At 39.6% G+C, this 25,191-nt stretch overlaps 1 protein-coding gene across 4 annotated transcripts in view; it reads right to left on the bottom strand.

The window, feature by feature from the left end:
* LOC111272611 (uncharacterized) overlaps nucleotides 1–25,191 on the bottom strand; it is a 26,631-nt gene extending 1,440 nt beyond the window's left edge. The window contains exons 1-11 of one of the 4 annotated variants that reach the window (XM_022854171.2): nucleotides 24,903–25,191; nucleotides 16,938–17,038; nucleotides 15,900–16,015; nucleotides 15,309–15,654; nucleotides 8,807–8,973; nucleotides 7,615–7,664; nucleotides 6,928–7,069; nucleotides 5,063–5,329; nucleotides 3,786–3,870; nucleotides 1,915–2,087; nucleotides 989–1,118 (exon numbers count right to left, since the gene is read on the bottom strand). In XM_022854171.2, coding sequence (XP_022709906.1) covers nucleotides 989–1,118; nucleotides 1,915–2,087; nucleotides 3,786–3,870; nucleotides 5,063–5,329; nucleotides 6,928–7,069; nucleotides 7,615–7,664; nucleotides 8,807–8,973; nucleotides 15,309–15,459 — 1,165 coding nt within the window. In that variant the 5' untranslated portion in view covers nucleotides 15,460–15,654; nucleotides 15,900–16,015; nucleotides 16,938–17,038; nucleotides 24,903–25,191. The remainder of the gene's footprint in view (nucleotides 1–988; nucleotides 1,119–1,914; nucleotides 2,088–3,785; nucleotides 3,871–5,062; nucleotides 5,330–6,927; nucleotides 7,070–7,614; nucleotides 7,665–8,806; nucleotides 8,974–15,308; nucleotides 15,655–15,899; nucleotides 16,016–16,937; nucleotides 17,039–24,902) is intronic. The other 3 variants (XM_022854173.2, XM_022854172.2, XM_022854174.2) reach the window with 3 other exon arrangements.

Raw genomic sequence — 25,191 nt, 5'->3', positions numbered from 1 at the left:
CGATTAGCAAAAGTATTGCCTTGTTTTACCAAGGTGCTCACGTAGTCTGAAAATACAGCATAGTGGTCGATGCATGACGAGAACTGTATGTGCACGACGAAGTGCTGGTCCCAGTGGCATCTCATTTCTTCAACACAACGAGGTAGAATATGGCCGCTTTTTTTTTTAGGAGTTTTTGGAAGTCCCTCCTTCCCTTTTGGCAGAGCACAGCTCCGCCGGCCTTTCCCATCGTCCTGGCAAGTGTGACGAGTTATCAAACATACCCAAATTAATACAGACGTGCATAGTATTATCTTGTTGAAGTGTTTCGATCGAAGGAAAGCGGAGTGAATTCAACGAAGTGTTGCACCGCTAACAACCTCGCATGATCTATTACCGTTATATGTGGAGTCACATAATGTACTTGCTTCTTTGAAGGGTCCACGCTTTCTGGTGTGATTTCTCGTCATCCGTGTGGAAAAATTCTTTGAGTTGCTCAAAGGCGTGCGTCTACGGCACACCCGTAAGGTGGCGGAAAGCGTAGGTAGGCCTTTTTCGGAAGACATTCTCTCACAAAGTCATAGGCGAATTGAAGTATAAGGCTGCAATAACGGTAACTACAGACTCAACAGATAAAGAGCTTTAAAGCACCAAGCGCGACTTGCAACCACGCCTAATTACTCATGGCTACAGGCAGAGTCGTATTGAATAAACTCGCTACCGTTTTCACTGCGAGTTCACTGTAAAGCTTTAAAACGTCTCAGACCGGGGTAAAATCCGATAAAATTTGAATTTTGACAATGCTTCAATAGAAATGCATAGTTTCTAAACAGGGAACCCGCCTATAAAAGCTTTAATCTCGGATTATATATTAACGATATAATTATGGAAATATTTGATAGGATTGCGTTTTCCCAGTAATAGTAATAATCGCTTGAATGTTTAAAGATTTTGATCTTCATATTTACTGCATTTAGGAATCGTTCTAAGTAAGTGCATTGATGATTACCTCGTGATACTCGTGAGCCTAGCATGGTTTGCGATGGCTTAAACGGGAGCGTGACCTCTCGTCCGGGAGATCCTTGGCGGACAGCAGGCGGGAGTTCCGGGGTAGCTGTTTCTTCGTGATCGGTGTTTCTCTAAATACGAATATTTAAAATATCTTCTAGTATGTATTCTTGATATCATTCTGGTGCGGCTCATATACTCCGTTCCTGTATGCTTATGTATCTTATATGCCATCCGTAATAATATTCGACGACCAACTGCGCATATACGAGCAACATGGTTTTTCATGGAAGTAGGGAGTGCTAATTTTTACAAGATCCCTGTGGTCTATGATGACACTTTGGGCTTCGCCAAACCCACATCGTTGGATATCTGTATCTGATAACCAAAATATGTTTATCGCGACGCGTCTGTCGACACTACTATCCATCGCCAGGAGGCATGGAAAATTGTATTAGCGGGTTCCTAAATAATTGTACATACTTCGCCAATTTTATTCGATTTTTTAATATTTTCGGCACTGTATTATCTACCTCTTATCTCATTTAATCACAATTGGAAGGCCTATCGAACTACAACCTAATAGAGTAGCTAGAAAGGAAATAATATTCACGTTGACTCGCGAAGATTATAAGGACATTCTCCTACCTTCCGCTATTTGTTTAGTGCCAATTCAAATATGTTTCAAACTACCCAAGCTTTGATTACGTTTGCATCACACTGCAGTAGTTGATCAAATCAAAAAAAAAAAAAATGATACATTTTTGTCCAAACGTAAACCAAAGACCTTGCGAAGCCTCGTACGAGACGTACTGATAGCTGATAAACTGTCGAAGCATTTCGATAACCTTAAAAGGGCAAACAAGCGGCTTGATGCCACTACAAAATATGAGTATCATTCTGTTTCGTAGTACACGTGATATATACCTCGTGTGCGCTGAGTTGTTGAGATGACGGAGCTCGATGTGGCCTAAAGCTGAACGTTTTTCTGGATTTTATCTGCGGTGCTGTGCTGTTACCTTCTTCGCGAGAGGTCGCTGCCTGCTGAGTGTCAGGTTCTTGAGTGGGTATCGATTGCAGGCTCAACTGTGTAATTTCTCCTGCATACCACATACAATAACAAATGAATTATTTGAATATGATTTGCTGATGATGTAGCTAAACATTTTTCCTCGGTTTAACATGAAAACAGTATAGGTACTCAAGGAAAAGTAATCACTGGCGATCAATAAGCGAGCATTTGGCTCGTTCAAGCCCTCCCGTTGTTTCGATGCAGAACACCCAGTAGTCGAACTCGGGTCTACTTTGCAAAGCCTAAGGCATCTACGGCAGGCACCTACGTTTCCTTTCGGCATTCCATCCGCATTATTTTTGGCCAATGTAGGGACATTCTGCCACAGTGCAATTCGGCTAGCTTTTCATTCGCTCGGCCACCTCGTATCATTTTTGGCCTTCCAGAGGTCCAACCAAAAGCGTGGTAATACGAGCATGACGTGGTCAGTAAACAACCTTGAAGGGGAATCTCATATATTATTATCTCAATAGATTTGCTCAGGCGTTATAAGATAGTTATGCGGGTGACGACGTGTAATTTCCGATAGGTAATATTATGGACAAATGTATGGATCTTCGTGATTCGCAGATGCTGCGAACAGAACACAAGTTACTTATGAAAAGGGAGGGTGTGTAGTCGACAAAACGTCTGACAATTAGTGGAACTATGGCGTACGCCACCTACATTCGGAATAGAAAAATTACAATGAGAAAAAGCATACTGGCTACTCATGCGAACATCGTAACTTGTAAATTAATCTACGAATAAAAAGCTGATGTATATATAAATCCAATTTCATTTTTGCTATTAAAGGTTTAAGTAATATGGAATGGTACCTGAAAGCTAAGGGTTGGTTTTAATATGTTTGTGGAGTACCAGCTGCAGAATACGATTAGTAGGAACATAACTATTCAAAACTCGGACGCGCCTAGTTCAAACCGTACACTGCCAAAAATTAAAAGTCAAATTGGGTTGCTCATTCAAGAAAAATTTTCATCGTTTACCTCAGATTTAAGGTGGTGGAACAATCCAATTCGTAGAGTGGTATGACGTGGACTAGATTCGGGATCGGGAAGTCAGTTTACGTCTCTCGCATATTTTAAACAGACTTTAGGAATGTGTTTGAGCGGATCATCAAAAACTGCGCCAAGAAACGTTCTGACTCTATAGGTTTCTTTAGCCAATTTAGATTGTGTCAAACTTGGCCATAAGTCTCCTGTGGGATTGCAAACGTGGCTGAGGCAAGGCTTTGTGTCGATGCAATCCTAGATGCTTAATCTGCGCCACGAGTACCCCGGTGAAACGGTTGTCACTATTGATGTGACTATAGTTCAACGAAATTTTGTTCGGGAACCTTCAGTATATATCGCATCAGATTTTGGTTTCATATGTATGAGAAGACTCATTGAAATTCATTATTGAACTTCGCAAATGCAGACAACGGATCCGTGCATTTCAATTGTTTCTCAGTAAACAGCTTTGGCAGCGACGGAGATGCAATTCGTTCATTTCATACTAAAAAATACTTTTACTGAAAAACATCACGGTGACGACTGCGTTTCTGGATGCGACATCTCCTCTGAATTGGACTATGCAGGTCAGCTGCAGAGTGCCTTCCGTCTAAAGTTAAAATAGGACCTGCGTTTGATGTTTCAGTGCCTGAGCAACATTCTGAACATAAAATATTAACATATATCTTTTGTGAATCAGACCTTAGACCGACTTTTATTGTAGCACTATTTACCTGGCGTCTGAACTATCTTAAGAATGTGTCTTCCTTGTGGCAACTCGACTGTCTCTCCGACCGGTTGTAATCTCCTTATTGGCGGCTGTAAGTAGAAAAACGAAAAAAAAAAAAAAAAACAGGTAGATACCCAAATACTATTTGCTTAGAATAATACAAACCAAGACGTTAAACGGTTAAGGGAACTTTTAATACCCATTTTCAATTTCAATTTTAAAAAAGTACGCGCACATATCTGTACTCTAATACAGCAAAAAAGCCAGTACGTGAAGTAAAAAAGAAGCTACAGTTTTAAATGTATCATTTTTTTCGACCTTCCAAAAAATAACCCCGCTGCGTTGTAATTTTAACCTTAAAGTTACGTACTGACACAGAATTTTGAAATATCTTTAAAAAAAGCAATTTTGTTAGCCAAAAAATTATAGAATTAGACTCACTAAGGTGCACCTCTTTGATTTAAAATACACAGGGCGTATGGCTAAAAGACGTCGGCAGGACGAAAAGGTAAGACCATTTTAATTAACGCGCAATCTCTGACGCATTTAGGTAACTTGATGATACCTAGAGGCGTCGTAGAAACTTTATTGTAAAAAAGTTGCTCGAGAAATGAGACCGTCTACAAAAACGAGTAGCGATGGTGTATTAATTTGAGATTTTCTTATTAAAAACAGGCATCTTTTAATATGATTTTAAAGCAATGGCAAATAATAAAAGTAGTTTGCACTTCTACGCAATATAACAATAATAATCTGAATAATGAACGGCGGCAGAGCCAACTAGAGTTTTAATAGAAAAAAATTATTTTTCCCATGTAAGTTCATGCGCTGTTTCATGATATGATTTCAAGTTTAAAAACTCAAATGAATAGCAAGCTTTGTTACCCTTTCAGTAATAGTTATCGATCAATCTATAGCACTTGCATAATTTTTAAAACATTCGATCCTTTAAAAACTTTTTGTATCTCTTTTGTGACAACGACATTGTACCTCAGCATTTCAGAAAACGTTGGCGATTGTAATTCTCGACGATTTGATCACGCAAATAAATTAAGACCTAGATGGAACCTGTCATCAGCTCCACTCAGCCACGTTATTTAAAGTTCTCGTAACAAACAGAGGTGGTTCGTATCGGACACCTCGTGCTTCCAGCTGCACCTAACTAGATTCAAATGTTCCACCAGGAGCTGTGGTAGCTAAAATGACGAAACGATTAGGAATGGGTATTGGCATTCGATAATAGTTCCACAGTTTATACATTTTCTAAGCAAAGGCACGCACCCTGGATAAACGCAAGAGTACATGCTGGCCTCCACTCGTAGTCACCACTTCGTACAACGGACCAATCGTTGGATCTGAACCTTTAAGACCATCGCTGAACTGCCTCCTTCTGACAATGATATGATTGTTTAATAAAATATTAGGTGGGCTCATTGTCGATGAAACCAGTCTAGTGGGAACACGATTCGTCCCAGGTCTAATAGTCACTCCTGCTGGAAAAGCATCCAGTTTCGAGCGGTCTTCGTCAAAGTCACCAACTTGTGAGACCTGAAATTAGGACGCAAAATCCACATTACTAAACAATATATACGTTGATTTAGGTTGTTAGAGGAAACTGCTAAGATTAAATTGAACGAACCGTAGCCATATTTCACACGCGAATATTATTTTTAGAGAGATCTAATCGGAATATAGTTGAAGAAAAAAATCAATGCTGCCGTTTCGTATGGAAAGCGTCGTTAGAAGCAAACCAATCATTTTTTGAATGTTATATCCTTTGAGTTTAGTCCTCTTAGTGAAAATCTCACCGTTTTTAGCTTCTAGTCGCACGATTCATCATTTACATAGGATAATGCCCCTAAAATTCTAGTCTAACCGAGGAATTTTCTGAAGTTTTAGAATATTCCTATTTTTAACTAATTAGTCCTTTCGTTACACACGGTTCTTGCTGCTTTGTCACTCAGACAAATTTGCTTTTCTCCGGCACCAGACCAGGCGATCCACGAAAGGACCATCCGGTCACCTAAGGTCAGTCGCAGAACAACACGTTCTGGGTGGTAATGGCCTGTCCGAAATACTTCGAATGTCATAGGTAAAAAAAGTTTCAGTACTAGTTATTTAGCTGATGCTAGCAATAACCTAGACAAAGTAATCATTATTCTTATCAGTAGCACTCATTGGCTAAAATGACTGATAACAAAAGGCTATAATGGCTATATAAAGACAGCGCTGAACTTCGACAGTATTTTGATGGCTATTATCGCATTGATTTTTTATTATATATTTTGTTGTAACTTTACGACGGAAGAAGCTGTATGTAGCACGCACAACAAACACTCTTCGCAAAATAAAAGCGACCATATTTCCTTTCCTCTGATAAGGGAAGAATATTTTGGCCTGACCCTGGTCTCTAATATGGGACTTCTGTTCCTATCGGTTCCGGACTAGGAAAGCTTAACATTACTATGTAATAATTATAAGCGATAAATAAAGCAATGTGAACTATTGCTTCTATGTGGAAGTTCGCTACCCAGATAGCGTACTCAGAAATCATTCTACCAGGAAAAAAAGCATCAGAAAGCTAACACGGCGTTTAAGGCTTGAAACTCAATCGGATCTGTCCTACTGGAAAATAAACGACGGCGCACGACTCCCTGCCGTTAAATAGGTAATAAATACACAGTCTATGATTTTGTGTAAATAACCGTATCTATCGAGACATTCTACATGTATCGGGCTGACGAAAAAGGTACTATATATTATCTTACTTTGGATTGGAACAGCATGTTATTGTATGTGTAACTTCTATTTACTAGCTGGAAACGGTGCCTATTTTCCATTGAAACTTGTACTTGACTAGACATTGCACTTTGCTGGATTAAGCAATTTTTTTTTAATTATTAGTCAACATTTCACACACAGTCACAGAAATACTACTCGAATACCTAAAATACAATGAAAATACAATAGAAATGCAGTCTCCCTTCCATGGTTGTAACTTGAAAGAGTAACTCATTAGGAGTAGAAGTTAGGCCTAGACCTACAAAGAATGCGGTGAACGGTCCACTACGGTTTGCATTTAGTGCCCCTTTGTGGTATGATACCCGGTTTTGCGAAAGAGTAATTATCAGCTGCAGTTAGCTCACCTGCGTAACGAGGCGTTTTACCGGTACAGAACGGGCCAGAGCGGAACTAATAACCGGTCGGGTTATTTGATCACCAAAAAGTCGAACGGGCGGTGGGGGCGATGCAGACGTAGATAAGATTGGCGGATGATGGGGGTTCGCCCTGAAGTATTATGGCCGACGCACGAGTAAATCTGATAGTTTTGTGATCACAATCCAGGCCAAAAGCTAATATGTTACAGATCTATTACCCCAGTTAGCGTAGCGGACAATGTTATTCTATGTAAGCGGAAACTGGCTAATGGCTTTGATTTAGAAACAAGTAGGAAAATGTAAAAAGAATAATAGCCATTGTTTACAATCATGGCATTCAATTTATATACTTTGAGTACGAGGCTTCTCTATTCGAATCTGGTAGTTATTTTAGTACATTATACTTTGTGCAATACTCTGTGTGTAGTGCTATACTTTGTGCTTCCCAATTTAGACCAATATTAGCCATTGCATTACATGGAAAGCTTCATTTTGTTTTTCTATTTTATTTTAACCATCAAGTCCCCAAAGTGTTTTTTTTTTTAGAATTTTTTTTACAGTTGGATAAATTTGTTCTCAAACCTAAATATTCCAATCTAATTTATAAAATTAAGCGGACTTATTTGATGATCTGACCTTGAAGTAGCAAGTACCCAAATGTTTTCAGCTACTTACGTCAATTGCGGTGCTTCTGTTGCTGGTCTTTCTTGCTCGAGATCATTTTGCTGAAACCAATTAAGAAAAATGGCAGCCGAGCCGTGTTAATTTGTAGACTGTAAAATATAGAATAGTGAAACCATCTTCCTTATGCAGGAGAAGTATCGTTATTTTACAAAAAACAAAAACCATTTCTTATTGTACGGAAAGCAGGTAGGTAGCCGGCGTATAGTTTACCTGATGTCGATAAACTGCTTTTTTTAAATTTAACAATTACGGCCGTGCATGACGTCTAAGTAAAGCTCGCCATCTTTTCCGAGGTATTATTAAAATTAGGGAGATAGTCCTACTACGACGCACTTAACCTAATTGGTCTATAATACCACAGCATAGTCGTAATGACAAAGATATTCATATTTAGAGATATTAAATATTATGGCAAAAACGCACTCTAAATACTTAACTGTAGAACCTAAAGCTATCCTTTTTCTTTGACGTTAGCGTTGTGTATGATCTTAGAATGTGGTGTTAAGCAAACTTTGTGACGCAATCTGGGTCTGACGTGATCTATTAATCGGTTATTACATACGTAGAAATTTGGAATATTCGGCATCTAGTTATTATTCTTTTATCGGTTAGCTGTAATAAAACAGATTTCTGTATAATGATAGGCGGCTTCACGGTAACACGGTTTGAGAGCGAAATGATATTGTACGACATATTGAGTCGTTATTAAACCTCGATTATAGAAAGTTTCAAATGTAAACAACGTCTCAAACAGTTAGATATAGGGATTTTCATAAAGACTTACTATGGAATCAATGCAATGAGCGACTTCGTTCACCTTGAAGTTTTCGTTATTTGAAGAAGCATGAGACACTTTCAACTAAATTGAAAATATTTATTTGAAAGTGTCTCATGCTTCTACATGTAATAGATATTAAACTATATATTTGAAAGTATATATGTTGAAGAAAAGACGACCGAGCTCTAAACGATTAAATGTACTAGAAGGACGAAACGACTGGCCATCGGTGTTGCATGAAAGCCAGGGACAATAGCTGTTTTCTATGTAAGCTACATAAAAATGGGACACGTCATTTTTTCTGCAGGAAGGAGACCATTGTAAATTATATCCGCGCAACTTAACTATGAAAAATAAGGAATACTGTTGAAAAACTGAATCTAAGGAAGCTGTCTCTCAGCTTACAGGTTCATTGAGAGCTTTTTCAGGTTTAAAAATCTGGTCGGTAACGCTGTTATTGTCGTCGTTTCCAAACGAACAGCAGACGTTTGACGTAACCTGGTCACAATAGCCTATGGCAGCACCTCCAGTCACGATGCATTCCCAGTATGGCAAACATGCGCACTGTTTTCCTATAAAGTGACGAAAAATATATGTTTAGCTATTTAAATATTATCGCTAGCCGTAAGCAAATAAGAGCTTATGCACAAACCTCTCTGTGACGTTCAATGGTGTCTAACAGAGATAACAAAATATCTGCTGGCGCAAACTCAAATAAAAAATTGTTCCTTTTTATGACATGTGTCTGTACATGAGAAGCTCTTTGAGCACTCGGAAACAGATAGTGCCTTAGTCGGGCGTTAACTTCTATTTCCACGGTGCAAAGGAGCTTAAACCAACAAATTGGAAATGCCAATACACATGCTTCGTTAGGTCTTCGATCGGCCAATTAGGTACGCATAGGTAAGTTCACAAAGTGGTTAAAGACTTGTCCTTTTTCGATTCGCTGAAGACTAACCGGGAAAAAGGCAATTTGCTTATAAATGTAAGTTTTTCAAAACATTACACAATTTAAATCCTAAACGTAACCGTTATGGTTACGTCTCTATGAAAAAGTGTACATTTCAATTGACTTAATGAAAAGTTTTTCTACTCTGTTGTCTATCACTAATACTTTTTCCATTACTTAAAGCTTTTTGTAAGGCCCCCTTGCATACGCTTAATGAAAAGAGCCGCATCAATAGACAACAAAATTATTATAGCATTTACCTGAAGTTTTATTTTAAACTATCTTTTTTCACAGCCCATTTGGCCATTGTTCATTACGGTTTTGATGTCATGAAAATTTCCGGAAGACATTTTTTAATAACTCAAAATCTTCTAAGGTCCTTGCGTACAATAATAGGCTCAAAATTTATGTAGCTAACAACAAAGTATCGAAAATTCGCTAAACGTGTTTATTGTATGTTCCTATTCTATTGTATATGCATTAACTCTGTATAAACTGATATGTCTGTACGCCATGCAGGATACTACCCAAAAAGCTTCGCGCAACTATGTAGGGAGTTCCTACCTATTTTACTCCACCCCAAGATAAGCTAAGTTGGCGCAATACAGCTCACACTCGCACAGTCGCCCACGTCTACCAGTTGGGTGACGCTCACCGACCCAATTGACCGACCTCGCCCCAATTTTTCGCGGCTACGTAGAGGCGTTCTGATTTCTGAGGCGACTCAGCCAACGCGAGTGCTATTCATGTGTCAACATTAATCCAGTTAGTGTGATAAGATGATACTGACCAGCCGTCTCTGCCGGGGCCTACATATGGCTTACCATGTTTATTAGAGAAGTTACAAGCTAACTTTTGATATGCCTAGAATAACGGGGTTTCAGTAAAACGCGAGCAGTGTGCAGCAGCATTGATAATGAATAATCATAGTCAAATTTTAACATCTGATCTAAATATAACTGAGTGAGGCTCATATCAGAGCCTAATGAGACATTTTCTCTTGAATCCTTAATCATCCTTAATTTAAGTTGCCATCCCAACAGGTCCAAGATGTCTGAAAACAACGCTAACAGGCATTAATGTGCTGGTAGCAGAATACTGCGCTCAAAAACAAATATTTTCGAATTATTGCATAAAAATAGGCGTTGTTTACAATCACGATATAACAGTAACAAAAAAACAATCGGCTTGATCATTATCAGCGCACATTTCGTTTTCAGCCTTTGGTCTTGTCAGCTTTCTTCAGTTGGTCTCTTTTTGCCACAACTCTACCTTCACTGCATTGTGAGACGTAAATGAAGTTGACAACAATCTCCCAACTCGTGAGCCAAACGGGCACTGACTTTTAACAGAATTCGAACGTGTCTATTGTGTCATTTGCACTGTTAAGGACCCGCGACAAACCATTGTCATCTTTAAGCCATTTCTGTTCAACTACCTAACCTACCAGCGCAACCTGTAGTAACAAGATGGTTCACTTTGCCAAGAGGGGCTCGTGATTCCCGCATGCAGCTATATTGTCTTATGCCGGCGTCACACTTTGCAATGCAACGGGTCTGCTTTACTCACACCGCATCGATGATAACTGGGACATAAGAAACATCAATGAACGCACCTGAGCTGACTTTAGCACCGGCAAACCCTCAGACAGGTGTTTGGCAAAGTAGATAATTGAAACTATTCTTGCCCCATTTGAATATCACCATATTTCTATTTATGTGCACGATATCAGGCGAAATAAATAATCACGCGCAGCGTATACAAACTAAACAAATCGCAGGGTGCTTTTCATGGACAAACGAGCGGAGCAGGCGATATCTGAGAGGCATGTGTGCTCGTTCTCTCTTGTGCGAGTTTTCTATTCGAAATCATCAAGGGATATTGAGTAGTACTGACAGATGTCAACGTCACCCAAATGACAGTTCACCTGCGCATCGCTAACCGCAACGGAAGTTGCTACAGTTACGTTTCAGTAAGTTTGACAGCGTAGAGAAAATTGGCCAGAAGTGGCAACGTAGAGAACGATACTCGTCCGTGGTTCGCCCGTGACGTGCATAGGATTGGCTGTGTCTGGAGAGCTTGCCGTTGCACTAGGCAGCCCTGTAAGGCTAGCCAACATTTGATTAATTTGTCGATCATAAGTACGCGACGTTCGGTGAAAAATAGCCGTCAAAAATTCTGGCAAAATTAACAAACGGGATTTGTACTTTCTACACTTCGATTCAGAAGAATGGGAATGTTGGCAAAATTTTTGCGATTGAATGACTGCACTCATAAGTCATACTATGGATATTTTTTTGCGATACCGTTTGCACCACTCGTATAATAGGATAATAGTTTTCTACCGGATTTCATTGCCAAAAACGCCGACGTAGCGACCCACCAGGATATCTATCTATAGCATTTCGAAATTTTCCATACTGAATTCGATTATTGGTATTATCGTTATCAGTAGTAGTTATGGCCCATTTTTTACCGGTCCTCACCGCGGAATAGTCTGAATACTATTATTAATGGTAACTCTTATTTACCTAGTAATATTAGTAAATAATATATATATTGGAAGATATATGATCTGTGACGGCGGAATGAGTAATCTGCAGCATCTATAGGCACGAGGCTCTAATCACCATATCCAATTGAGTAATTTTTCCCGTGATACGACTTCTCATTGCCGCTTTTCTAGCGTCAATATATATATATATATATATATATATGCATATGACACACCCTACCCGCCATATTGGTTTCTGCCGAAAAATTTAAGCCGCCGTTAAAGTTTGTTATTTGATCTACTTCGATGCTTGCTTAAAGTTAAAAAAGTTCCCGTTTTTTAGCATTGACTGACGAGTACACAGGTACGGAGTAGGTAGCATCACCACATGAACAATTTATATCAGAATTTACATAATTAACACCATTAAGATAGTGATTATTTACATGCAAGTACCAAACTTGCCAGATTCCGCACATAAGGATTTTATACGACCATAGAAAATTAAACTAACCCAATCCTCCCTTTTGTTATTTTGGATCCTAGGTGTCTATATTTTGACATTGGTCAATCGAATCCTGTGACAGAATTGGTTCAAAATACCTGTTGCGTTTGAAAAGGCACACGCTCATCATAAATGGCTGATTTTCGAAAAACAAATGATTGCTCAGTGATTAATTATTAAAGGTTTGTTGGCAAGTCAGCAGGAAAACATCGGTCCGTCGACACTTACTTTGTCATAACTTGCCGGGCAGTTATTGGCGTGGGACGCAGTTCATCCTGATTGAAGTGCGCTAGCCAAAGCGAAACAATTTTACCTGTAACTGGGGTGTAGTTTTTGATAGAATATGCCCATGGACGTTTGCCCTAGAATTATTCATCGACAAATGGCCTTGTTCAGCGTACAAGTAAAGGTGACCCGTGTCTGTAGTTCTCAAGCTGTCCAAGTCCTCTTTCTGATATTCAACAATGAGCATTACGTTTTCGCGTCAAATGATATAAAATTAGCAATTATAAATAGGGGCCACATATGAAACAGTTCACACTTATCTAATACATTGTAATGTTTAAATGCAGGCTTTTTAGCGATTTTGAGATACGAAAACGCGTTCTCTATAGCCGCGATGTGCTGCGATCAAATCTACTGCGAATGTAGCAATTGTTAATATACGTAGCGTGGCCGTTATGATCGGCTGGTCAGTACTATGCCTCGTTGGTAAAATAGTCCTTTGACTAGAACGACATATATGCCTCAGGAGTATACGCATTACGGTACCTTACGTGGTTTTGTTTCGCTTGAAATGGCTGACTTTAACAAGAGCATCTTTGCACAGACAGCTCATACTGAAGCATCATCCCGATCCGTATTGCAGTACCTTTTCGTCGTATCATCGCTTTTGCCCTCAGCAGTGATCGATGTGTTAAATTATTCATTAGGTCCGGTAGTAATATTGCAGACGACATCGTATAAAATATATCCATTGCTCGCCATCTAAACTCTGGCAGAAGTGACTAGAAATAAAAGTATCACGTCTCTGCTAAGATCCAACATAGATTAGGTCTCCTTGGCTTATTTCGAAATAAATAAAAAACCTAAAATACTATCACTAACGTACTGAAATCACAATAATCATAATAAATCGTATTTTCAACCACAGTGGAACGACTACACAGTGTCGGATTAAATCAGATGCTCCACGCACAATCTGGTCTGATATAGTCCCGACAATGAATGACCAGGTAATGCCTCCCGTGCTGATACCGAAAATGAACAAGCTTTTTAACAGTTGATGAATTGTAGGCTACATACACAGGTAACAATAAGTGAGCAGCTTCATATTAGTAAGGAAGTGAGGACCCGAGGTATGGCTTTTTCATCACGATCTCCCATTATCGCTATACCATTTGGCACCAACACTTGGAAAATTCGACCATTTAAGCAATGTACGGCTTACCACTGAGGTGAAGGTTTGCCAGCTCGAACAGCTGAACTCAGACTGCCACATCGATAAACAGTAGCCGTACCGTCCTGCCGACACGTTCAATGCCATTGCCCCTTGTCGATCGTGTAATAATATTGGAAGCGATTGGAAATCCATCTAGACGATGGAACCTGTTTCGTTATTAATTAGGGAACATTCGCATAGATGCGGGGCACCCAAGAGCTAAAACAACCCTTTGTCAAATCAGTAGAATGGTCAAGTTTTCGAAATAATGCTCCACTACTTCAACAGTAGTAATGCCTACTTTAGTAGAAAAAAATCGTTCGGTAGCAGTGATATTTATACCAGCATATTCCGTTCATTGGGAATCCTACAAAAATTCGAATGGGGCACAACGTATTTGTACGATCGTCGTAACGATGCTTAGTAAAATATTTATCCGAATTAGCCAACATGTTCCAGGCGCCTATGTCAAAGCAAAGCCAAGACAATCACTTTCGACGCATTGTAATGCCGTCTACGCTTTTACGAAGGCGACAAAATTTCAACGAAACCGTTCCAGCATCAACTCACTGCGACAAAATATGTGCTACGATTTGTTATTTGCGCGAGGCACCTTTAAGGCCAATACATCAGGATCATTTATCTTCCAGTAGTTGATATACGATAATCGGATTCATACTGGCATTTTAAGTTCCGCTAACAAGAACAGCGAAGGTATTTGTTATGGATGTCCCCATCATAATTCCGCTCACTTAGCCACACCAAATGGGACGGTTCAGGTTCTGGACTGGACGTCAAACTCCATATAGATCATAGGTAGAGCTGCAGAGATTAACTAAATTCCCAATTGCGGTCACGTCAAATGATCAGCGACAGTTACAGCTGGCAGCTCGCCACTTTCAGTCAAAATAAAGAAGGCGGTTCATGTTCATTAGTTCCAGAAAAGCGTGTGACTAGTCAATTTCTATACTCTTATTGTATAGAGATGTAAAACACACACAATGTCGGGTAATAGAAATATCCTTGTTAAGAAAAAAGAATATTTGCTCGTCTAGATTACTTGAAGGACCTGATATTCATTACGTGTTAGAGCGCCAGCTTCATCCCTCATACAGTCGAAGTGGATCATCACTAACCAGCCAACTTCGCATGCTTTCCTATGAAGCCTTAATTACACCTTGAAGACTACCTTTGAGAATATAAGTAGGGTCAAAATTAGCAATAAACGGTAGAATTGAACGATTCACTCATACTCCAGAGGTATGATCCCAGACATCAGATAACTGTGTATTTTCTCAATGATGCAGCTGGGATTTGTAAGTTCTTTCTCCTTTGGCGGGACATTACCCTACCGTCGATTGCCCACACCGGCAGAAGTCATAACCATAATGCTGTTTGCACTGCAGCCCGAGATGGCGCCGATACGCTAATAAATATCTATCGCTATTTTCTGCGTTCCATAATTGCTTAGTTGGTTAGTGTCTGTTTGTCTGTATACAAACAACGAACTTTTCTCACCCTCGGTTACTCCGTTAGCGAAGGCCAATAAGACAAAGGAGATCAACACTCGAGCCTTTATAACCGGCGCTGATGCTGCTGTCAAGGTACGAGGAGCCTGAATCAGCAGACGAGAAGCAGCCGTAACACCACGCGGTAATAACTGCATCATTCTTGCGATCAGAATCAACTACACGATGAAACAGATGAGAATACAGAACTTCACCTGAACAGATCCACCTGTTATTCAGTGTTCAGAAGTGGAAGTGGCGGCAGTAGTAACAAAGAGGACTGGGCTTCAGATGCATCTCCGAATTTCCCGCAATGCGACGATCAACGCAGCTGCAGCGAGGACGAGTTGGCCGGTCTGAATCGAACAAAAAAGAAGTAGGTACATGGAATTGAGTAAGTACATACGTATTATATGCGTTTGTGCAACATGCATGCTACTGATGATGGTGGTGGTGGTGGTGGTGGTGATGATAACAACCATAAGCACAAAAAGATGGACTTATGATTGAAAAAAAAGCAAAGCGTAAATGATAGAGAATAAGGCAATAGTATAATCAGAAAAATCTATTTTGCGGTTACTGACGACTTGATGAAACCCACTGAATACTGCTATGGCTAACAGCGATGGATTGGAAGGAGGGTGCCACTCCTGATCTATTTGGAAGTTCCAGAAGCTTCCGGCGGATGCTCGCCGCCAATGCTGGGCGAGACGGCTCCTAAAGTAATACTTATTTTTTTATATCGGACGATAAATGGGCTGAAGTCATTTGACAAAACAGGCTATTTATTGAAGTGGTAGACGTGAGGCACTTCGGATGATGGATGGTGTCCCGCTTTGGTGCCTTAGGGAACAATCGCTCAAAGAAGTTTTTTTTTATTAGTAACGATTACATACATATATATATATATATATAGTTGATTATTAATAAAAATATAATAATGACGTGTTGCTATTATCTGCGAATGATGCACAAATATATTGCAATTGTTCCATGAATAATAACGGGGGAACCTGCATACGTCACAAAACTTCTATTTTGGTTATCAATACAATGTTCGAACAAACTTTTGTATGACATACGCGTGTATTTATGTGAGTAGATCGGGCCCAATAGTGATGACAACTGTCCCTCTTACCCTCCCCCTAGAAATTCCGCGTATCGGGTCATACATTGGCTGATGCGACGTAAACCGAAATCAGATACAGATATCCTGCTTGAATATATATGACAGGACGTGTTACGTAACTAAAGTAATGACAGTTGCATTATATGAAAAATCAATTAAATTACTCCACTTACTTTATATCTTATTTCAGCCGATCCCGTAATTAGCAATAAGAAGTTTTATACTGACATTAAGTTGTCTGTGAGACCGTTTCATAGGTGTGTTAAATAAAGACCCTACCTAGCAAGGTCCAATATAGGTAGATATTTTAGCGGGAGCGAAATTCTTGATACTATATCAAAGAAGCGATTCTTGGGATTAGTTCATGCCGTAGTAATAAGTATAAACAATAAATATGGAAACAAAAATAAATATGGAAAAAGTATATACTCTTCTTTGTAAGTTATTGGACGCCAAAAATCTAGTCAGCGTATACACCTAATACAAATGAAAGAACGAAATCATATTTACGTGTTATATGTTCTCTAAGGGTTCCTTTGGCTACCACAGCAGAAAAACCATAAATGCGCGCACGCTTAGCTTATCGAAGTCTCTTGTTCCATACAGGGTTCCTAAAAAATCAAATACAAGGCTGAAAAACTTATACGATGTATGGGAACAGCAAGACAACTCCATTATTATTATTATTAAATGAGTCACTCACAAAAAGTGCCCACCCACAAAAAATATTGATCCTAAAGTATATCTAGCAAATATCGGATTAATAGGTCAAGTTCGTCCTACGTTCTAAGTATTTCTGTAGAGGTAAGGATGTATTCATTCGCATAAAAGGAAAACAACCTCTTCGGCCATCACATATACAAATTCGTTCAGCCCATGCAGTCGTAGAGGAACCTTGCAGAGGACAATTATGCCATATACTATTTAAATATCGCGGCGACAAGGATCATTTTTTTGTTCTCTGGTAATAGCTTCTGAGTAGGCGCAACCGTCCACCTCTAGGTAAAATAGTTAAAATTACGCGCCGTTCTAATTTATTAAGTGGTTAGATATTTACCGAGGTGTTACGCATGATATTTGGTACTGCGGGGAAGTACAGACGATTTCTGTATGACCCTAGAAGTGGAGGCCCAGTGACCTACCGTCATAGGTAGTAGGGCATAGCCACAGTGCCTTAGATCGCGTCCGGTTCCTGTTTCGTGACCATTGGACATACTTGTTTGCTTTGGTTAGCTGTTTGCGTTTTGCTCAATGATTGCACGTGACATTTTACTTGCCCAAGTAGGGCCACAGCTGCGAAATGTGGGATTCAGCCCCGACATCAATCGACGTTCGCTTAAAAACCTAGAGCTCGGCTAAAAAGTCAGTACACAAAATTGGAACGGTACAGTTTGTTGATAACAACAATTATATGCTGCTACGAAGACACTGATTAACAAAGAAGAACTCTGAACTGTGATCAGCCTAAAGTTACGAATATTATAATCTCTGTTGCAATGAGCATGCTATACATCGTATAACAATATTTGGAACAAAACAGCAGTTTGTGAAGACAACAGTAAAAAGTTACTTCAGTCATCGCTTGGCTAACGTTCAGTATTTCTGAAGGTTGCGAATCTTCACCGCCACTTCAACCGCAGAACTGTTTATTCACTCTATAAGTGCCTTATAGAATTCAGCGTTTTATCAGCTTAATTCAATCAAATAATCTTATCTATTATAATGTGGCCGTTGGCGGCAGTGAGACCGGGCCTTTATCTGTTTTGTGACGGCACGTCCTTCTAAGTGCGCGATTATCACTAAGGAAAATCAGAAATGTTTGCCGCTATAACTATCCTTGCAATAGATTAACTGTTTCTTTTCTAGTAGGCATATGTCACCTATCCTAACAGATTCATAGAGATGAAGACTTAGCACCTAAAATGATGCCTTAGACAATCAGCTTCTATGATGTGTTTCAATCGATAGATTTCTATCCAGTCGAACCACTATACCTAACATCATGGACCGGTGACTCCCACATATGGACGTAACGTTGCAATCGCTGAGTAGATATATATATAGATATATATATACGCAATCTAGCACTCGAGTAATCGGCAAAGCATCGAAATATTTCAGCGACCCATAACGTAGATGCACGTATGCAACGACATGACCAAGCAAGTAGTAACACAAGTAAGCCGTTGTATTTGAACGGTGAACTTCTTTGTCGCTTGAGCCATAGAACGTGCATGCTCCGTTTGTGCTTTTTCGTTGCACACGACCATCTGAGAAAATACAAAAGCGAGCTAAGCCAAATGTGTTAATCTCGCACACTTATATTTTACAATATTGTAATACTGTGAGCGGATTCAACCCAACGAAAATGCTGACAGTCGCGGTACAGATAAACAAAAACCAGATAGGCATTGCATGAAATCCGCTTAAATGCGTGTAATCAGGATTTTGCAGTGTCGAAGGGAAGCACTTAAGCTGAGCGAACCTTTCAGGGACACACAATGATAGAACGAATGATACGATGTATATAATAATGGAGAGGGGTTTAAACATAAATATCTATTTTTTACAACTTGCCATTGCGTCTGCATACACCGCGCCTTAATTTTGAAGCATTCCTCATATACGTTTAATGTGGGTACTTTTATGTGGGTACGTTTAATGTGGGAACGAATACCAGTGCTTAGTATGCCCTTGCATCCTTACGAACGTAAGCACTCTTGCCTTATTTTTGTAGTCGCCCACAAAAAACCTATTCATTAAATACAACTTTTAGCAACAATTATTCGTGAAGTCTTTGACTGCCTCTAATAGTGGACTTTATCACATGGTGACACTCATTATCGTTTCAGCAGTGCAAACAGGGCCCGCTTAACTTATGTTCCTGTACTTTCTAAAGTTGTACGACCCGTTTATATTTAAATAATAACCATATGAGGTAAAAGCTCACCGTTTATGGTGTATATATACTCCGTCTCATAAGACCTGGGCACATCAACCATAACTGTCCGTATGTATCAACGATATCTATCAATTCGAAAAGCACTAAGAAGTAAGATAATGAGATACTGTAAGATATTTGTCTCAGCATTACAAGTTTTTTTTTTATCATATAATTAGGTGGAAAGTGTTCGCTTTCTTCCAGAACACGCCACATTTTCTTTTATTCCTATGACAATAAGTTATTCTCCGGCATTGTTCACGACCTTCTATCTGTCAACCAGCGTATTTGTTTCTTTTCAGCAAAAGTTATCAAATCTGGTGCTAAGCATCTCGCCCAGCTAGGACACCTGCGCTGTCAAATGTGTGCCTTTTAATTTCATTTACTACTTAGCGGAAAAACTGGAAAACATGTCACTGTAAGGCTCGCAGAATATGGAGGACGCAACAAAGTATTCCATTCAAAGTTTAGGAGGGCAACGTTGGTGATGTTTGCCGTGTGTGGCCCTGCGTTGTCATAGAGCAGAATGGTCTGACCTCGTTTATCGAATTTTTCCTTGAATAGCAACTGGGCCAAATAAACGTACAGATCGACTGTTTGGTGAGTAGGAAGCATTTCTCAACGAGTTAAACCCTCGCAGTGTCGTTAAACGCAAAGCATAACCTTTTTTTTGGATAAAGATTTGGGCCCTGGCTTTTTTCTGGAGCCACCCATTCCGATTTTTGGTTCACGTTCATGACGTACAGACACCGTTTCTCATCGCCAATGACAGTTCTGTGAGAAAATCGATCATTACGGTCGCATGACATTCGATACGGGACGAGATGTTAAGACATAGCGTTAAACCGTAATTACTTGTTGTATTCAGAGAACTCATAAGGTACGTAAGCCCTAAGTTTCTCTGTCGAGTCAAAGGTCATCAGGTAGTTAGCGACCGCCGTGTGACTGCAGCCCATCATTTCAATTAATTCCCAAGTTGTTTATCGGCCGTCTTTTTTCAAAAGTGCCTCCGGATGGTTGTCACCAACTTAGAACGCCGGCCGGAGCTGAGGGTATCTTATAGGCCCAGGATACCGATTTCACACCACTTTTAAGTAGTCCTTTTTGCTTACGTACACTAAGTACGTCCTTGCCGTGCACAAGCGAAATGCTTCGGGTTGTTTCGGCAGCTTTTTGACCTGGACGAAGCGCGTAGTACAGAAAGTGTACAAATGCACTTTTTCTCACCTAGAATATCCATCTTTAAGAAACTCCTTAACATCGCACTCATAACACAATAATACAGTTACAGCAGACCGATGAAGGAGGAAAAACGGTTTCGAACAGTATGTCAGAAGTAAATAACAAGTGAGCGGAAGGCGGAAAGAAAAGTTTTTCAAGCTGCAGGGATTTTCTGCTCTATCTAGTAGATACAATAAAGTTGTGCTATTTTTGTAAGCAACCTATTCTAAATTTTCAATTAAAATAAATATTACACGAGCTCACAATAGTGAAGTAACGAATTTAGGTTATAAGTATGGAAAATATTTGTTAGAATGTTTCCAGAACATGAAATATCTCGGATAATTAATTTTTATTTATAATTTGCCATTTAGTTACCTATAGGCTAAAGATATGATGCGTATCGTACTAGTAATATACAGATGTAGTGAAGGGCAGCTGTTATCCATAGCGATGTCTAACCCAGTGCTTGGTCAACGAGGCAGTCTCCTCCCTATTATGTATATGACGCATTGGTAGCTCATTTCGCGTGGATCGTTTTCTCGAAAATGCAAGCATAATCAATGCTCAAAATTAGAGTTTATAAAAAAAAGTTTTTTTTTCATTAAACTACTACGTACGAAATACTAGTGCAATGGGTCTGAGTAGGATCGAGTTGACTATGGAACGTTACTGCAGTCGACTTAATTTAAATTTCAGAATTTCAGCTTTCCAAACCTTAACTTAACGGTACGGTACTATAATGCTACAGCGGGGCATAGTGAACGGCTTCCAACAGTCGCTGGGACAAGAACACGTTTACAACAAGGAGAAACGAGGTTTTAGGCTACGACAGATCAACTACGATCATTTATATATACCTTCCATCTAATATTACGATTATGGCATATCAGGACCGGTTGACTGCTTCCATTTGCGTATGGTAGACATGTTATGCGTCTAATTGCTTTCACTCGTAACAATTACCTATGAAAATATTTACCTAAGCAAAATCTCGTAGCACGTCAAACACCCTGTTTCATGATTTGGGTGCTATAGACTCGAGAAAACGAGACAGTGGTCGGCCATTTTTAGGATTTCCATAGCACAACAGAGCGTCATCAAGACTCCTTCATGCTCGGTCCAGTGTAGGGTTTATTCTTCAGTAATAGTCACAAGAATGGTACTACCGCAAGCTTAAACAGTTCGATGGAAGGCATGTACGGCTCTTGCTTCATATTGGGACTCATTAACGGGGTCTGCGTGAAGAACATTTGGGAGAATCTTCGTCAACGGCTTTAAGAAGCCAACGACAGATCGATCAACGTACACTTTTAGTTGTCTATTATTAACATAAAATTTCTAAAACGCTTGCGACGTTCTAGCTTATGATGCTTATCTAGGTAACTAACTATATAAAATCGTGCATGCACAGATTCTTCAAGTCTATCTGTCTTCCAAGGGAAGAATATGCCGATTCGATAGATTTTTAAAAGCTTTAGCAAATAACAGATGACGTCAAAAGTGACCCTTAATAATCGTCGACCGATAAAAAATTCTTTGTATATAATGTGAGCACCTTTTGAAGTGAGCTTACCCACAACATCATGGAACGAGATTTGGAATAGACTCATGCCACTGATACAATTTCAGGTAACTTGCTTTCTATAATAATAATAGGACGCTTTTGATGACCTTATAGCGGGAATCGCATTATGTATTCACTACGGGACTAGTCGCTTTTTAATGCTTATAGATCAAAACATTTACTTGCTATGAAATTACAAATTACATATAGATTTTTAGGTGTCTAACGGATGAGTCGGTACATAGATGAAACACTGATTCACTTTTGCAACTGTTAATTTATTTTGTTGTCACACTATTTGTGAGTAGATTTTTTGAGGTTTATTTCGGTAGCCATTCCTCTAGCTAAGTAGCCGTCGTCTGCTAATGCACGAGCTCTGTTATTGAGTAATTTCCACAGCAAGTATGATATGATATGATGATTGCAGTAGTAATACGAAGATAATGATGACTAACAGTTTACGTACTATCAAAGGACAGTCAATTTCATAAAGTACGATGCCTAACTGCTAAATAAACTTGGATTTAATTAGAATATTATATATACCAGCAGCTGTTGATAATAGAGCTCGCCGTTCGTAATTGAGTTCAACCCGCTACTTGACTTGTCTTGAAACGTAGTAAAAGCTTAATAAACACGATTGTGTTCCAATATGTGAACACCCGCGCCGCATTTGAAATATTGCTGGAATGAACATTCGAGGTAGGTACGAGTACAATAGACCATATCCTGTAATAGCCTTCCACGGCCGGATCAGTATGGCAAATGAAGCGTACTGGAAGACTTAAACTGGAAGACTTATTAAGCTAAAGCGATGATTTTTTTTACTATGTGTTAGAGGAATTCTCTTCCAATTACTCTAACATACTTGTCCCAGCGTTCTGGCAATTTCTGGACAGTCATAAACCTGCTATTCGCGTCCCGATGTGAAATTTCTCTGTTTATGGCTCTTCGAAGTAAATTGATGGTCCGATATTTTTGCCCACGAGTTGTCCTTTTTCACGGCATGAAAAGCCCTGCGGACCTAGATCGACAGAATAAACCGGCTGGAGGCAGCGTTGGATACTTCTTTGCTCAGTCTAAAATGTAATTGAGGCGTGGCGGTAAAGTCTGGCATTGTTATCAAGCAACCACACTGCGTGCTCTCAATTGCCGTGCCAACGATCCATGAATCTCCAATGAACCTGCTGCATTCACTGTCTTGTTTTTGGCGAGTATCTCCTAGTAATAATTGCCCCTAATGTTCATTGCAAGTATTACCATCATTTTACGCCTGAACCCGTTCGACATTGCCATCAGACCGAGGTTCTCTCCAGGGCGACGTCATCCTCTCGTTGGTCTTCGTTCGGATAGCGGATTAAAGCGTTCATTAAAGCTCCGCAAGTGGTACGTCGAATACATCACGCGCATTTCGCATTGGCCTGGATTCAATTCACAGGGGACCTATGTTTTATCGCAGTTTTCAGTATCTCGGTTTAAATTTCGTAACGCGTTACATGTGAAATGCCAGTTTAAGCCGCGCGAGCCTATACTCTTGAAGCTATGCTTTAGTGAGAGAGCTTTTTCGATTGCAATTTTGCATTTTGTCCTTCGGTTAGCATGATCTTCGGTAGTCCAAGATTCGTCCTTGAAATGTGTGCAATATTCATGTACTATATATTTTCGCATAGGCGATCCTTGCCTAATGTCTTTACCAATCTTCTAGGATTTTTCGCAGTGCTATGGCCTTTAAGATATAAAAACCTGCGCTGACTCTTTAAATTTATTTATAAGGTATTTATAAGGTATTTCTAGAAGACTGAAGCATTTACCAGCCATATTTCGTCTGCTAGTCATGGATGGTCCAGAAGTTATCGAATTTCAAAGTCCAAGAAAAAAATGAAAGTAAAACAAAATTGATGACAAAGGAGATCTTAAACAAACACGCTTGTACTTCAGATTCATTAACTTGCGCCTGTTCTGCAGAGCATGAACGCATAAGCATGCGGTAACTTGTAAAAAATCAATGTATATAATAATAGGTATTTTATCCTTAGATTGTAACATTGAGGAATATAGGTATTTGGCTGTCAGCTAATGTAAGGAGCTGTTCAATGTTGCTCTAAAAAGCTAGTACTAACAGGAGTTCATATGACCACTTATAGGTCTGGACCTGAAGACCCAAACAGCATAACAACGGAAGGAATGAAAAATTCTGATGACAATAGGTTCCATTTTGGATTAGACGTGCCTTTATACGGCGCGTACCACCATAGAACTCCAATTGCACAGTTTCAGGACAATTGCGTCCTTTTCAACGCTCGCCCTGCCCGGGCCCTGATGTTATTTTGTGCTGCAAAAACATGGGTTGCTTTCAAGGCAAACGTAACTGAAACTATCTCATAACGTGGAAGTTCAAAATGCTCGATCTAGTAGCTGATTTGGTTTGTTCGACCTCCACGCTTTTACTGGTAACTAGGCATTCGTAGTGGTAGTAGTAGGAGTTACTATTTTAATCTTCGACAGAGTAACTTGTTTATTTCGGACATCTTTTTTTTTTTTTTTTTTTTTTTTTTGCTTAGTCTTAGTCGGTAATTCGACATGGCTTAGCATTTTTTTTTTAGTAAAACACCATTGTTATGATAATGATGTTTTTTAGCAAGTGGCAACCTTCATGACGACGTTAACTTTCACTACCTGAATAATCTCTTGTATTACGTCGATACAAACTGCGTATCACTAACACACAATGGTAAAAGTCACGTACGTTCGGTGATCGGTTCGGGCTGTTTGCTTTGCGTAGGAACAGCGACGTTGTTTAGCATGGAGCACTATACAGGAGACGGTGCGTATCCGCGCTCTCGTCGCGCGTATTGCCGCTCGCCGTGGCAAGTTACACGACTTAAAATCAAAGCAAAAAAACGAAGACGTTGCAGAAGTGGGCGCATTCGCATTGAAGTCAGCTGCGCTGTCGGAGTGGGTAGCTTTTCTTTATCGAAGAGCCGCGCGTTGTTTCGGCTGCGTCTGTGATCACTCCTTGCATCTTCTATCAATAG

Source organism: Varroa jacobsoni, unplaced genomic scaffold (genome assembly GCF_002532875.2).
Source record: "Varroa jacobsoni isolate VJ856 unplaced genomic scaffold, vjacob_1.0 contig02737, whole genome shotgun sequence".
Lineage (NCBI taxonomy): Eukaryota > Metazoa > Arthropoda > Arachnida > Mesostigmata > Varroidae > Varroa > Varroa jacobsoni.
The sequence above is the reverse complement of the archived record's forward strand: the minus strand, read 5'-3'. Positions and strand labels throughout refer to the sequence as shown.